Consider the following 12,789-nt stretch of genomic DNA (forward strand, 5'->3'; position numbering starts at 1 on the left):
TGGCTGAGGTAAGTTTCAGTAGAGTTGTCACTGATGGCTGAGGTAAGTTTCAGCAGAGTTGTCACTGATGGCTGAGGTAAGTTTCAGTAGAGTTGTCACTGATGGCTGAGGTAAGTTTCAGTAGAGTTGTCACTGATGGCTGAGGTAAGTTTCAGTAGAGTTGTCACTGATGGCTGAGGTAAGTTTCAGTAGAGTTGCCACTGATGGCTGAGGTAAGTTTCAGTAGAGGTGCCACTGATGGCTGAGGTAAGTTTCAGTAGAGTTGTCACTGACGTCCTGCAAGTCAAGATCCACATCCACAGGTTCCTCCCCGTCAAAGATTTCATCCTGATTGCTCTTTCCAGTCTCACTTTCCAAATCCGTGGGGACAGGGGGGACATAGTCGACTAAGGCAGCACATTTTACCATGCAGAGTTGCGTCGTTTGGCCACGCCAGAAACCTATGATGTCGGCTTCAAATCCAAGTGTGCAACAGGTATGTTTCTAGGCCTGTCAGCATCAAATCTGTGCTCGTGGGTTTCACCAGAGTGGCACACGTCTGAAACTTTCCTCCTACATTAAGATGACACGCCATGATATAACTGGAGTACAGTTTGAAGGACTCGTTCACTCTGTCTTCAACTCGATAGTTGAAGCAATAGGATATTCCTGTATGAGGGATGTGTATCGACCTTTGTCAGTACTATAACATTTCTCAAGTTCTTGATCAAGACAATCTGAAGATGAAATTCCACATGGACCTCTCTGTACAGTGGCAGTTGTACTGGATTCTCGTCACAAGACCACAAACCCTCCTCCTTTCGTTCCTGTAAGACGTTGATGCCATAATTCACCAGACTGCTATATTTACTGAGTCATGTCAATTCTAAAATTGTAAAATTAATGTGGCTAGAACCTGACAAACATATAACTTTTTTTTGAAGTGGGTTCACATTGCATTAATATTGCAGGTGTTGGTTAGTTGTCTAGCACAATCACCATTGAATGCTTGTATATGAGTGTGGTAATTTATACATTAATCACATACACTTAAAGCTGACCACACCATACATATTTTGATGGATATTATTAAATTGAAAGTTAAAATAAAATATTAATTATTATGTTTGCATTTCCGCGAATATTATTCGATCGATTCTTCTTCAGAACTTAGTCTTTGTGTAACCAATGAATGTTGGATTAAAGCCAAAGTTAACCTAAGTATCTAATTCCACAAACAATTTATAAACATGTAAGGGTCTTGGTCAACTCAATTTAAATATAGAGACGTGCATTGTAAACAAAGGGACCTCAGAATAGCAGTCTCATTCTCATGTTCTTAGCGAATAGTTGACCTAAAAATAGCCTTTGACGTGCAGATATTTGTCAGGTTTTGGCAAAAGGTTATCTACAGAGCCATCTAATACCTAGAACATGTGCCTGATGCAACAAAGAAGTGTGATTTCGTATCTATCAATATCCTCCTTTGTGTCAATTGGAAATGCCTCCCAAAGAAGTAATCCCGCAGTGGACAGATGTTCACTGCTCAGTTTTATGTACGACTAAATGATTATAATAAGATAACGATGTTGGATCAATTCTATGCTACATAAATATTTGTTAATCACCACTGATATGTATTGGCAAATATACGCAGAGTAAGTCAGTTGTAATACGTCTAACACGCCACATATATAAAACAGCACAGAGTAGGGGAGGTAACTACACCTGTCTTGTATACAAGGCTAGTGAGATTAAAGACACGAAGACTGCACCTCAAGCACAGTTTACAACATAACCAACAGATTGTCAGTATTCGGGGAACAGTCAGTTGCCAGTACACTGGGAACAGTCGGTTGCCAGTACATAGGGAACAGTAGGTTATCAGTACACACGAACTAGTCAGTTGTCAGGACACAGGGAACAGTCAGTTGTCAGTACACAGGGAACAGTCAGTTGTCAAGACACAGGGGACAGTCGGTTGTCAGGACACAGGGAACAGTCGGTTGTCAGTAACCAGGGAACAGTCAGTTGTCCGTACACAGGGAACAGTCAGTTGTCAGTAACAAGGGAACAGTAAGTTGTCAGTACACAGGGAAAAGTGGGTTGTCAGTACACAGGAGGCAGTCAGTTGTCAGTACACAGGGAACAGTCGGTTGTCAGTACACAGGGAACAGTCAGTTGTCAGTAACCAGGGAACAGTTAGTTGTCAGTACAGAGGGAACAGTCAGTTGTCAGTGCAGGGAGAACAGTCGGTTGTCAGGACACAGGGAACAGGCGGTTGTCAGTACACAGGGAACAGTCAGTTGTCCGTACACAGGGAACAGTCAGTTGTCAGTAACAAGGGAACAGTCAGTTGTCAGTACACAGGGAACAGTCAGTTGTCAGTAGCCAGGGAACAGTCGGTTGTCAAGACAAAGGAAACAGTCGGGTGTCAGTACAGGGAGAATAGTCAAGTACACCACCGTACACATACCGTAAGGTAGTATCCCTGTACATTGTCCCACATTAGACACCGCCAGGTCCGTGTCTGTTTTCAAAATCTAACCTTGCGGTACCACATATAAGCACACACTGTACCCCATTCTCTTAACATTCTAAGAATGTCATTTCCCTCGAGCTCTGGCTTTATGTTCGATTATGTGTTAAACACAGGGTTTCAATGTTAAACGTTGAGCTGGAACTTTTGTCAGACTGTCACTGCACCCTGCGCATGGACGTCCCCGAGACACGCACTTACACATATCTTCAAAATATCATTGGTATTGGTTGTGAATGTCGTAAGAACATGCATGCGCACATTGGCTTAACAATTACTTCAACAGTAAATACTTCATGTAAAGAGGCACATTTAATCGATTCTGCACAATTAGTTTAACATATAATCTATTCTCGCCTTTCAATCTTGTATCATATGGAAATGTTTGTTTAAATGTAAAAACAAACAAAATAAGGAATAATATGCGACAGCACAAACACACTGAACAACGGCCTTTGTTGTAAAAGCGTGAGTGAACTGAGCGTGACAACTGTTTTCACATTTCACATTACTTCCTTTTTCAAATACATTACTTGTTATTCATACATGACGTCTACATACGACTATCAGCAAAGATATATCTATTTCTAGCCATGTCACAGTGACCGATCTCAGCACGCCGTCCCACCCTACATAACGTCGTGTACGTGGTGATTCACTGTACAGGACATGTTGCACTATCGTTGGCAGTTCCATTGTGTATCTATTGGTATATCTAGGGGTCATAGGTGCACCATAGGGGACACAAGTATATCATTGTATTCAGACACTCCAGGAGAATCGCTGTAGTCGGGGACGGCACTGCAAGTAGCGACATAGCAGCATGGTTGTTTAGCTTGTGTACGTCATAGGCGACAATGAGCATGCATCCTCTCCAGTTGTCTTTGGCGAACATGTTACACATACTCAGAAAAACCCTTCTCTATACACTTTTAAACCCAGCGTGTTTATTAGCTAACTGTCCAGTCCTTTATTCGTGTTTTAGTGTTCATTGTGAGAATGTTTTGATGTCATCAGGTACACTGCTCACTGAGACTGTGACCACATCATTGTCACTGACAGAAATGACCGCCCGTGTCCCGAGGCGCAGCTTATCTCACCTTCGTTTCTTCTAACCTTTACAGTACATTAATTATTCAAAACTAATATGAACAATTAAGGTCATTTCGAGTTATATACTCACATGTAACTTCTCAACTGTTTGAAAATAACATTCATCAAAACAACGTGAACAAAGCCTGGCTGCCCTACATGAAAAGTGAAATAGCAAAATCATTATATGTTAGCATCGCTGAATTATTTGTTCTCTCAAACAACGTGGTAAAAGTGACATATCAAATAATGCTATCTTAACCTGTCAAATCTTTCACACATCAGTAATATCAAGTTTTGGCTTGACTCTAAATCATGAAGATATGCCAATTCCTCTTTTCTACTGAATTCCAAAACTTTACAAAAATCCGAATTAATGAGGTATATATTGCTGATTTCATTACAATGCAAACAATTTTTAACTTGAGTTTTCGCATAATTTCTGCGGGGACTACGCGATCGGATAATTGGAGTTCACATTATCAGACTTCTTTACAGAATAAATCTTAGGTCTTAATCCAACATACTCTGCAATAGTGAGTGAGTGAGTATGGTTTTACACCACTTTTAGCAATATTCCAGCAATATCACGGCGGGGGACACCAGAAATTGGCTTCACACAATAGGAGTTCAAGCACATTCAAACTTCATCTGACCTAATACCTTTTTATTTACTGCGCTGTGCAATGGATTGTCTTTGGGTAATCGCTTTTATCGTTCATATCTATTTTTTCTCTCATATCTTTATACACATCCTCGGTTTGTATTTCCATCAACAAAGAATCTGAGTTGGTATATAACACCTCATATCAATCACCATATTGCTTCGTACGTTCACTGTGATAAAAGTCATACATTAAGTGTTTTGACAAGTCAGGAATACTCATACCAGCGTACACCGGTCTGTAGAATTTCATATTACTCTTCTATGTAATGCTGCAAAGTCGTCATCAAATATGTTACTTCTGTAAATAGCAGGACTGGCTGAAAGGTTCCTAAGTCTTTTTTCCTCAGACCAACATCAACATGCCTCCTTAGATTCTCCATAGTTTTACCAAATACTGAGTTATTCATGAGCTTATATAAACTAGGCGGCAAAAGAAAGTACAGGTTGGCAATTTGTAATTTTCCTAAAAACAGTGATAACTATTGGAAAGTGGGTATTGGGAATATGACTTCTCAGGAACAGGTACCAAAAAAAACCTCACCCGATCGCGCCACCTTTGACCGCGCTCGTGCGGTGACAACAAACTGGTGAAACACGTTTCCCGCGTATGCCTTAAACTGCACGTGCATGTTGGCTGTATACATGCGTTCGTCTGCAGGGTATAACCACTCGTGATGAAAGCACTCAAAAGAAATGCCACGACTGTCATTGGAGAAGAGATAATAAATAGTTCAAAAATAGTTTCTCCAAAAGTACATGCCCAGTGATCTCAGCATTAAGAGATTATCTTATTTCTTTCAGTAATGTGTCGACACTGAAATAAATATGCATACTTGAGAATGTGTGAGATGGGTTTTCGTTAGACAGCTTTAAAATCACCATGTTATGATATTTTATCATATTTCTTTTAGCTCAGCTAGAATCATAGATTTATTTACCTCGGCGACTGACCATAACACCAAGAATGTAAAACAGATGAGGGAGAATGCCGAGTAAATTTAGTCAGAAAGGAAAGTACACAACAGAGAAGAGAGGGTCGAACAATTGTTTGATCTTTGCAACATTCAACTTCAAGTGGATCTGAAATACATATTTTGTCATGGATGATCATGGACTAAAGTAGGTAAAAGTTCATGGGGTATATGAATTTCAGTGAATGAATGAGTATGGTGTTTTGCCGCCTTTAGCAATATTCCAGCAATATTCCAGCGGGGGGACACCGGAAATGGCTTGACACATTATACCTAAGTGGTAAATCGAACCCGGGTGTTCAGTGAGCACTTTACCCACCAGGCTACCCCATCGCCATGTCCAGCAGTAAAATGAAAACATGTTTCTCAAACTTAGTCGACTGGATGTAGGATATCTACTATAGATGATTAGATATAGATATAGATATTATTGTAACTGGCAAGGTGCATGTATTTAGATTGTCCGTAATGGGCGAGACTCTGAGTGAACTTAAACGTCAATGCATTAAGGTAATAACATTTGATATAATTATATAAAACATATCAAATACCCCTGCATCATTAACATACGACGCATGCATTTACAAAGATATATATTCTTAATATTTGTTGATATTACGCTTTGCACCAAATTTTATGCACACTTTGCATCACACAAAGGAACAAACGTCTTTATGGTTGTTCAGTGTTCAGGTATTGTGATGTGCATTCTTACCGTTAGGTGGATTATAGGCGTACAATACACTGGATGGGGTATTCATATAGGACGAACCATTTCAAGTGTAATTGAAAAGCCATTACTTTCAGTCGTATTTCGATCGTTAAACCTCCGCCTTTAGAAACACTGAAGTATTTCCAGCTGAGTTGTTATTCAGTCAAATCTTGTCCCACGCCCGGCGACACCAGCATTATTTGTGTTGACAAAGGAGAACATATAAAAGTTCTTGTGACTTTTCACTCTTTGAAATGTAGCATGTTTGCAACAAGTACCTTTCAAAAGATCCATAATAGCAGATACAAGTTAACTCTTGACTATTGAATTCTAATCTGTTGATTATTTGTTTCGAACTCACTGTTTACATTTGCTGTGACAACACCAACCCTTTCAAAGACGACTGTCGTATATCTGACATTCAACATACCTTACTGTCCGTCTGTGTTTGTGTGTAGAGACTTGTGTGAAATCGAAATGCGCGCAAGTTTTTTCCTTCAGGTTTATATTTGAATATGACCAGAAAGGTTCTTAAGTATAGTTAATGCTGACTGTGCTTTATCAACAAACTGACTTAGCCATTAACTCACTCACTCACCAGCCACTGATGTGGATGTGTGTGAAGCTAATACTGGCCGTCCTTTATCGTATTGTTCGTGGTTTTGCGTAATACAGTACTCACTCACTCACTCACTGCCACTCCCCCGGTACTGACTCTCTACATACAGGTCTTCATTGCATAATTCCCAATCACCACCCACTGAAATGACGTGACAAGTCGACTCTCTACATATGTCTTCATTGCATAATTCCCAATCACCGTCCACTGTACTGACGTGACGGGGCGGTCGGGTAGCCTAGTGGTTAAAGCGTTCGCTCGTCACGCAGAAGACCCGGGTTCAATTCCCGACATGTGTGAAGCCCATTTCTGGTGTCCCCTGCCGTGATGTTGCTGGAATATTGCTAAAAGCGGCATAAAACCATACTCACTCACTCACCCACTCACTGACGTGACAAATCGACTCTCTACATACAGGTCTTCATTGCATAATTCCCAATTACCGCCCACTGTACTGACGGGACAAGTCGACTCTCTACATATGCCTTTTTTGCATAACTCCCAATAACCACCCACTGTACTGACGTGACAAGTCGACTCTCTACATATGCCTTTTTTGCATAATTCCCAATCATCGCCCACTGTACTGACGTGACATGTCGACTTTCTGTATCCAGTAGTAGTGGTGGTAGTTGTACCCATTGTAATCCCAGTTCTGGACATTAACTTGTAGCTGTAGTAGTGGTAGTAGTGGTAGTTCTAGTTGTTGTGGTTGTCATGGTTGTTGATGTGGAAATGTTTACTTATCTGGAGCCATAGCTGGTCTATCAAATAGACCAATGTATCCGAATGTCCTCTTGTGAAACCGTGCATTTTCTTCAGGGCAGAGCATCTGTCACCAGTAGCGGTATTTAGAGCGATCTGGGGACCCAAAGATGCGTCAATACGTTTCATCTATTTAAACTGCTAACGAGGAACTTATTTTGGAGGCTATTGCATGGACATAGTTTAAAATAACACTGATAAACTGAAATGAATCAATTACACAACAAAGGTATTGGGGACAAGGCAATAACAGCTGCTAATAGATTAAATAAACCTTCAACTGATGTGAGTTGAACTCCAGTCCACAAAATAGCTAGTTATCTATTCACAGGTTTAACTCATAGAAATAAGATGATATATAGTTCACATATATTTCAATGAAGTGAAAAAACTGTCCTATGTACAGACCAGTACATGAGATTAAGGCCCAACGACGGTGTTATAGAAAATGAATTTCTTCCCTCTTACCGTCGCCAGTTGGATACCACGTGCCTTCTCCTTTGAATTGCACAGACGTATGACGTATTGGTATACAGTATGGGGCTGGCTCACCCGGTCTGGTCATGTGACATAGTGTAACTGTAGGGTAACAGTATAAAGGCTGCGACTGGCGTAATGCGGTGCTACAATTAGAACTAGAACTGGTTTCTGGCAGAGTTTGGTCACAGCTGGTGAGTATAACTGATTCTTTTACTGCTTGTATACTGTTTAAAAAATCTACATGTCCGTCATGATTAACCACGCCATATATTACATTCCTTCACGTGAATATGTGTTTGAAAGCTCAACATTTGACACACGCCGCGATATAACTGGAATACTGTTAAAAGTGGTGTTTAACCCAACTCACTCACTCACTCAACATTTGACTTGAACACCACGAAAACAGAAGGGAAACAACTAATAACGTCTTATGACCAGCAGACGCCTACCTAAGTGTACACTAGTAGTGTACATATCAGGAATCTAAATTCCCATTCAAACTCAAGTCAGTTTAAGGTTGATGCAGTTCAACGTTTTGCAGACGCTAGTTATGTGCAATCTTTGTATGTGTACCTCAACAGTGATGCCAGAAAGTGAGGTTTACCAAAGATTTGATTTCGTTCAATAATAGCCGATTCCCTTCCACCCATTTACTTATCTGAGATAGAAATATAAGAGACCAGTGACCTCACCTCATCTAATTAATTTTTAGATCTATACATGAAGATTTATGGAGGACATTTCAAAATTGTATGTGTTTGTGAACACCTTATCTCATTACTACTACTTAGAACGGCTTTGACGATTTTTCTGTCATTGAGTTCAATGGATAGTATAATTCAAGCCAGTACACACACTGAATACTCTAACATAGAGCATTGAAAGACTCTCTGTAAAAGTTGGCTTGGCCTTGCGTCAGTGAATTCCGCCTGAATTGAGTTAAGGGCCATTATGATAGTCAGTGTGTCACGTGTATTGTGTATGTTTACCTGCTGTAATACCGACAGCCGATGATACGAACGTAGCCTCACCTAAGACGTTTCCCCCTGCAGATTCCCCCCTGTGTCTCTACACTGTTGCGTCCAACACCTCTAGTTCCATCTCAAGTATGTAGTTCTCGAAGATATATTTCACCCCTGTGTAGGCCTCAGTTACTGGGACGACCCTCTCAGGTTGTTAGTTTTGTTCAAACGTACTGTGCTTTTATAAGCAGTGACACGTTACACATGTACACAAATTTAGTCTCCTCTACTGATTTGTAACAATATAAACTCACACAACCATAACGGTTTTACCAGTGCAATACCGCGTGGGTTCCTCAGTAAACCAGATGTCAGCTTTCAATTCGATTCGGAAAATTTAATCTAAAAAAGGAAAATCCACATCGAAAACAAATTTACTGTCTCTGAAGATTACAGTCAGCATGTATGCCCATTGTGAGATTGAAATTAACTTTGTTGAATACTATAAAAGATCAAACACTTATGTCTATTTGAGTATTTCCAAAATCCTAATAAACTGAATGATTTATTATACTCATTATCCATGATCTACTATTATGATTATTATATTTATATTCTGGGTTGTACCATGGATGGACCACTGTGTCAAAATCACAAGCATGGCGAAGACAGTAATAAAATGATCGAGCTACTCATGTCATTTAAGATACTGTGTGTGTGCCAAAGCTGGATATCCACTGACAATGTGTTGGAGAGTCTAATTAAATTCATTACATAATTTACATTTCATATTTGCATGTTGATGCAAAATCACACATTGACGTTTTCAAGTGGGAAGTGACTGGTCCTTGTAATGATATTATTATATTATTATTATTTCAGATATGTGTCAACGATGTACATCCCTTGAACGTGAATATAGACAGTACAGCTCTGCTCCACACAGCTTCATCGTTCACGCAGACAGAAGCATCATCACAGGTCCAGGAAGAAATAAGGAGGTCAAGAAGGGGAAGAAGAAGATCCTCCAGGACATAGTAAAGAAAGTGTCAGCACTCAGGAACACGCTTGGGGGACATCTGCTGGTTCACCTACACGGACAAAAGGAGGGAGACAAGTATCTGGAGTACTTCCATGAGTTTGTGGACAAAACTCTACAGGACCTGATTGAGTGTGGATCTTCCTATGTGGACACATATCACACTACATGGTTAAATGAGATACCATGCTTTGAAACCTTTAAAGATGTTTTATTGATAAATGTAGCTCTCACATGTGGAATTTCGACGGCAAATGTTAACACAAAGATATGCAATGACTTTGAAAACACAAGCCCTACAACATTTAATTTAGTTTACTTGCTGGCACATTCTCAATACGAGGCATCACGTGGTGTACCTGCTTTAAAGGGAATTGATCAAGACAAGCTGCAGCTGTACCAAGAATCTCAGAATGTTGAACTGAAACTGTTCTGTCCAAAGAATGACATCTCACATGTGCAGTATATTTGGGAAGATCTTAAACTCAAGGACAATATAACGTCGATGTCTAAAGTTCCTGGTGGAGGGTCATATTATGTGGGAGTAGAGGAAAGAGTGGTCACAGAGAGCGGTTACAAGACTAAAGTACCCCATTTTGTCGGTTTTCAGGTTGATAATCCAGAAGAACTTAAGGAAGGTCTGCACATCATGGTAAACAAGGAACTTTGTGTGTTATCTTTCACTGGTGAATTTGGTGACCCACCGTCTGATCTTGTCCAAATAGGAATCCATAGACTCCCTGGCGTAGGGAACAAGTGTGTACTTGAAGTAGCAGTGAGGTTCTTTGGTGGGATTGTCTTCTGTGACAAACAGGGGCCAATAATTTATGAAATACAGAATCATGGTATATGCAGAATGGAAAGGACTGAGTGGCTACGAAGAATCCTGCAGCTCCCTTCGTGGAAAGTGATACAAACAAATGAGGTGGAGACTGAGAGTGAACACAATCTAAACACACAGAACATAATCTATTCCCGTACATAAAAGACGTGCAGTGAATACAGTGACTGTTTTCTTATTTTATGCAAGCCTTTATTGCAAATATATTTAGTTATGCATGGTACCTATCATTAAGTTGGAACAGATAGTGACTGGCTTGACACTTGGATTTCAATATTTGTAAGAGAATACAACAAAATTTGACTTAACTGTGTGTTTTGTGTCTTTTGGAAAAAAACTTTATCATATAAATCAAAGAGCGCTATCACACAGAAGTCAGAATGTCGTCCACCGAGAGTGAAGATTCGGATTTGTCCAGCACCTACAGCTCTGACGGGGAGGTCCAACACTCCATCACCAGACCACAGAGGACACCAGGGCTCAAGTATCTGGACTTTGATGGTAGGGGTGTATCTCAGACTGATTCATTTCAGCAATACAAGTATCATTATCAGTAGTTGGTAGCCGTACCCTGGTACCGCTCCTGGCTTCTGATTGGTCGGTTGGTCTGATGACGTCACTTCCGGTTTCGGTTTGGTCACGTGTCTGCGCATGCGCACAGGGCATGATGGGTCCTGCGTGCGCATTCAAGATTGCGGCACATCCGTTTCCGATGGCGTGTGCCTCCAAGAGCGCGTCCCATCCGTTTCCGGGGAAGGGGAAAAACCCAGAGAAAGAGTTCGTAAAAGGTGAGCAAGATCGACATTGAAAGAAGCGCGTCAAAAATCTTTTTGTTGTTGTTGTTGTTGTTGTTTTTCTAAACATAGAAAAGGTGGTGGCGGTGGTGAAGGGTGGGTGGTGGTTAAGGGAGGGAGGGAGGGAGGAGGAGGTGGGTTCTTTGTTTGGGTTTGAAGGTCGTCAAAGCAAAGGATGAAAGCGTTCTTTCTGGAGAGATGGGTGGCCCTGAAAAGGGCCGTTGGAAAACAAACTGGAAACTGGAAACGGCAGGAAACGGTAGGAACACTGGAACACTGGAAAACTGGAACACTGGAAAAACTGGAAACGATGGGCAACTGGAAAAACAGTGGAGCAGCATGTCCTCCCATGCGTTAGTCACTTTGTTCAGATGATCTGTCTTCTTCATCCTCTACCTCCATCTCATCCTCAGACTAAAGGTGTCGTCGGCGCTTTGAAGAGTGTTTTCTTGAGTGGCTTCTGTCCCGTTTTCTTTTCTCTAGACGAGGTGTGATGCCCACACGGAGTTGTGCGATGCATTCTTTTAGGTCGAGGACATCGACATGCATGGCTTCTATGAGATGAAGCACTTGTGTCACGGGTGTCACGGGTGTCACGGTTGTCACGGATGTCGACGTGGATGGTGTTGCTGACGTTTTCTTTCGAATGGGTTCTGGGCAATCTGCAACGAAATGACCCACGACTTGGCAGTTGTAGCAGGGACGCTTGGGTGTCTTCTTTCGACTGGGTTCTGGGCAATCTGCAGCAAAATGACCCACGGCTTGACAGTTGTAACATGGGCCCTGGTTCTGCTTCTCTTGACTGCTTATCTTCGGACAGACATAGTGACGGTGACCTTGAGTGTGACACTCGAGACATGTCACTTCAGGGCAGTACAGGTAACTGTGACTTTCGGTCTTGCACTTCATACAACTGTATCGAGGTGACATGGTTGGTTTCATAGAATGCAGTGTGTGAGTGACTTCGCTTTTGTTTTTGTTTTTATAGGAGAGCCACTGACACCCTGCTTCCTGATTGGTTCCCCAGGCAGCAGCTCCGATTGGTTCGTTCCGGTGCTTGACCTGCAACTCGGTTTTCTAAAATGACTCGACCCCTGTGTTTCTTTTCCATAGGAAATGGATTTTGCCATGGGAGAGAAAGCACAACCTCGTTTCGGCCATTCAGAGTCCAGCATGATCTGAGCGTGGTCTCTGATTGGTGGACAACCCAGGCTTCAGATTGGTCAGATTTCGATCCGGTTTTTATCGGGGTGTGCATTTCGATTCTGTTTTGTTTTTCTTCACATACAGACAACATGACACTACTTCAACTTGTTTTTAATCCCC

At 41.3% G+C, this 12,789-nt stretch overlaps 2 protein-coding genes across 2 annotated transcripts in view; both read left to right on the top strand.

The window, feature by feature from the left end:
- LOC124123574 (serine/threonine-protein phosphatase 6 regulatory ankyrin repeat subunit A-like) overlaps nt 1–12,789 on the top strand; it is a 407,486-nt gene that overhangs the window by 39,059 nt on the left and 355,638 nt on the right. The window lies entirely within an intron of this gene.
- LOC124117601 overlaps nt 7,945–12,789 on the top strand; it is a 93,158-nt gene continuing 88,313 nt past the window's right edge. The window contains exons 1-2 of the mRNA XM_048395659.1: nt 7,945–8,015; nt 9,672–11,170. Of these exons, the coding sequence (XP_048251616.1) occupies nt 9,674–10,813 (1,140 nt within the window). The 5' untranslated portion in view covers nt 7,945–8,015; nt 9,672–9,673 and the 3' untranslated portion in view covers nt 10,814–11,170. The remainder of the gene's footprint in view (nt 8,016–9,671; nt 11,171–12,789) is intronic.

Source organism: Haliotis rufescens, unplaced genomic scaffold, assembly GCF_023055435.1.
Source record: "Haliotis rufescens isolate VD_foot unplaced genomic scaffold, xgHalRufe1.0.p SCAF_14, whole genome shotgun sequence".
NCBI lineage: Eukaryota > Metazoa > Mollusca > Gastropoda > Lepetellida > Haliotidae > Haliotis > Haliotis rufescens.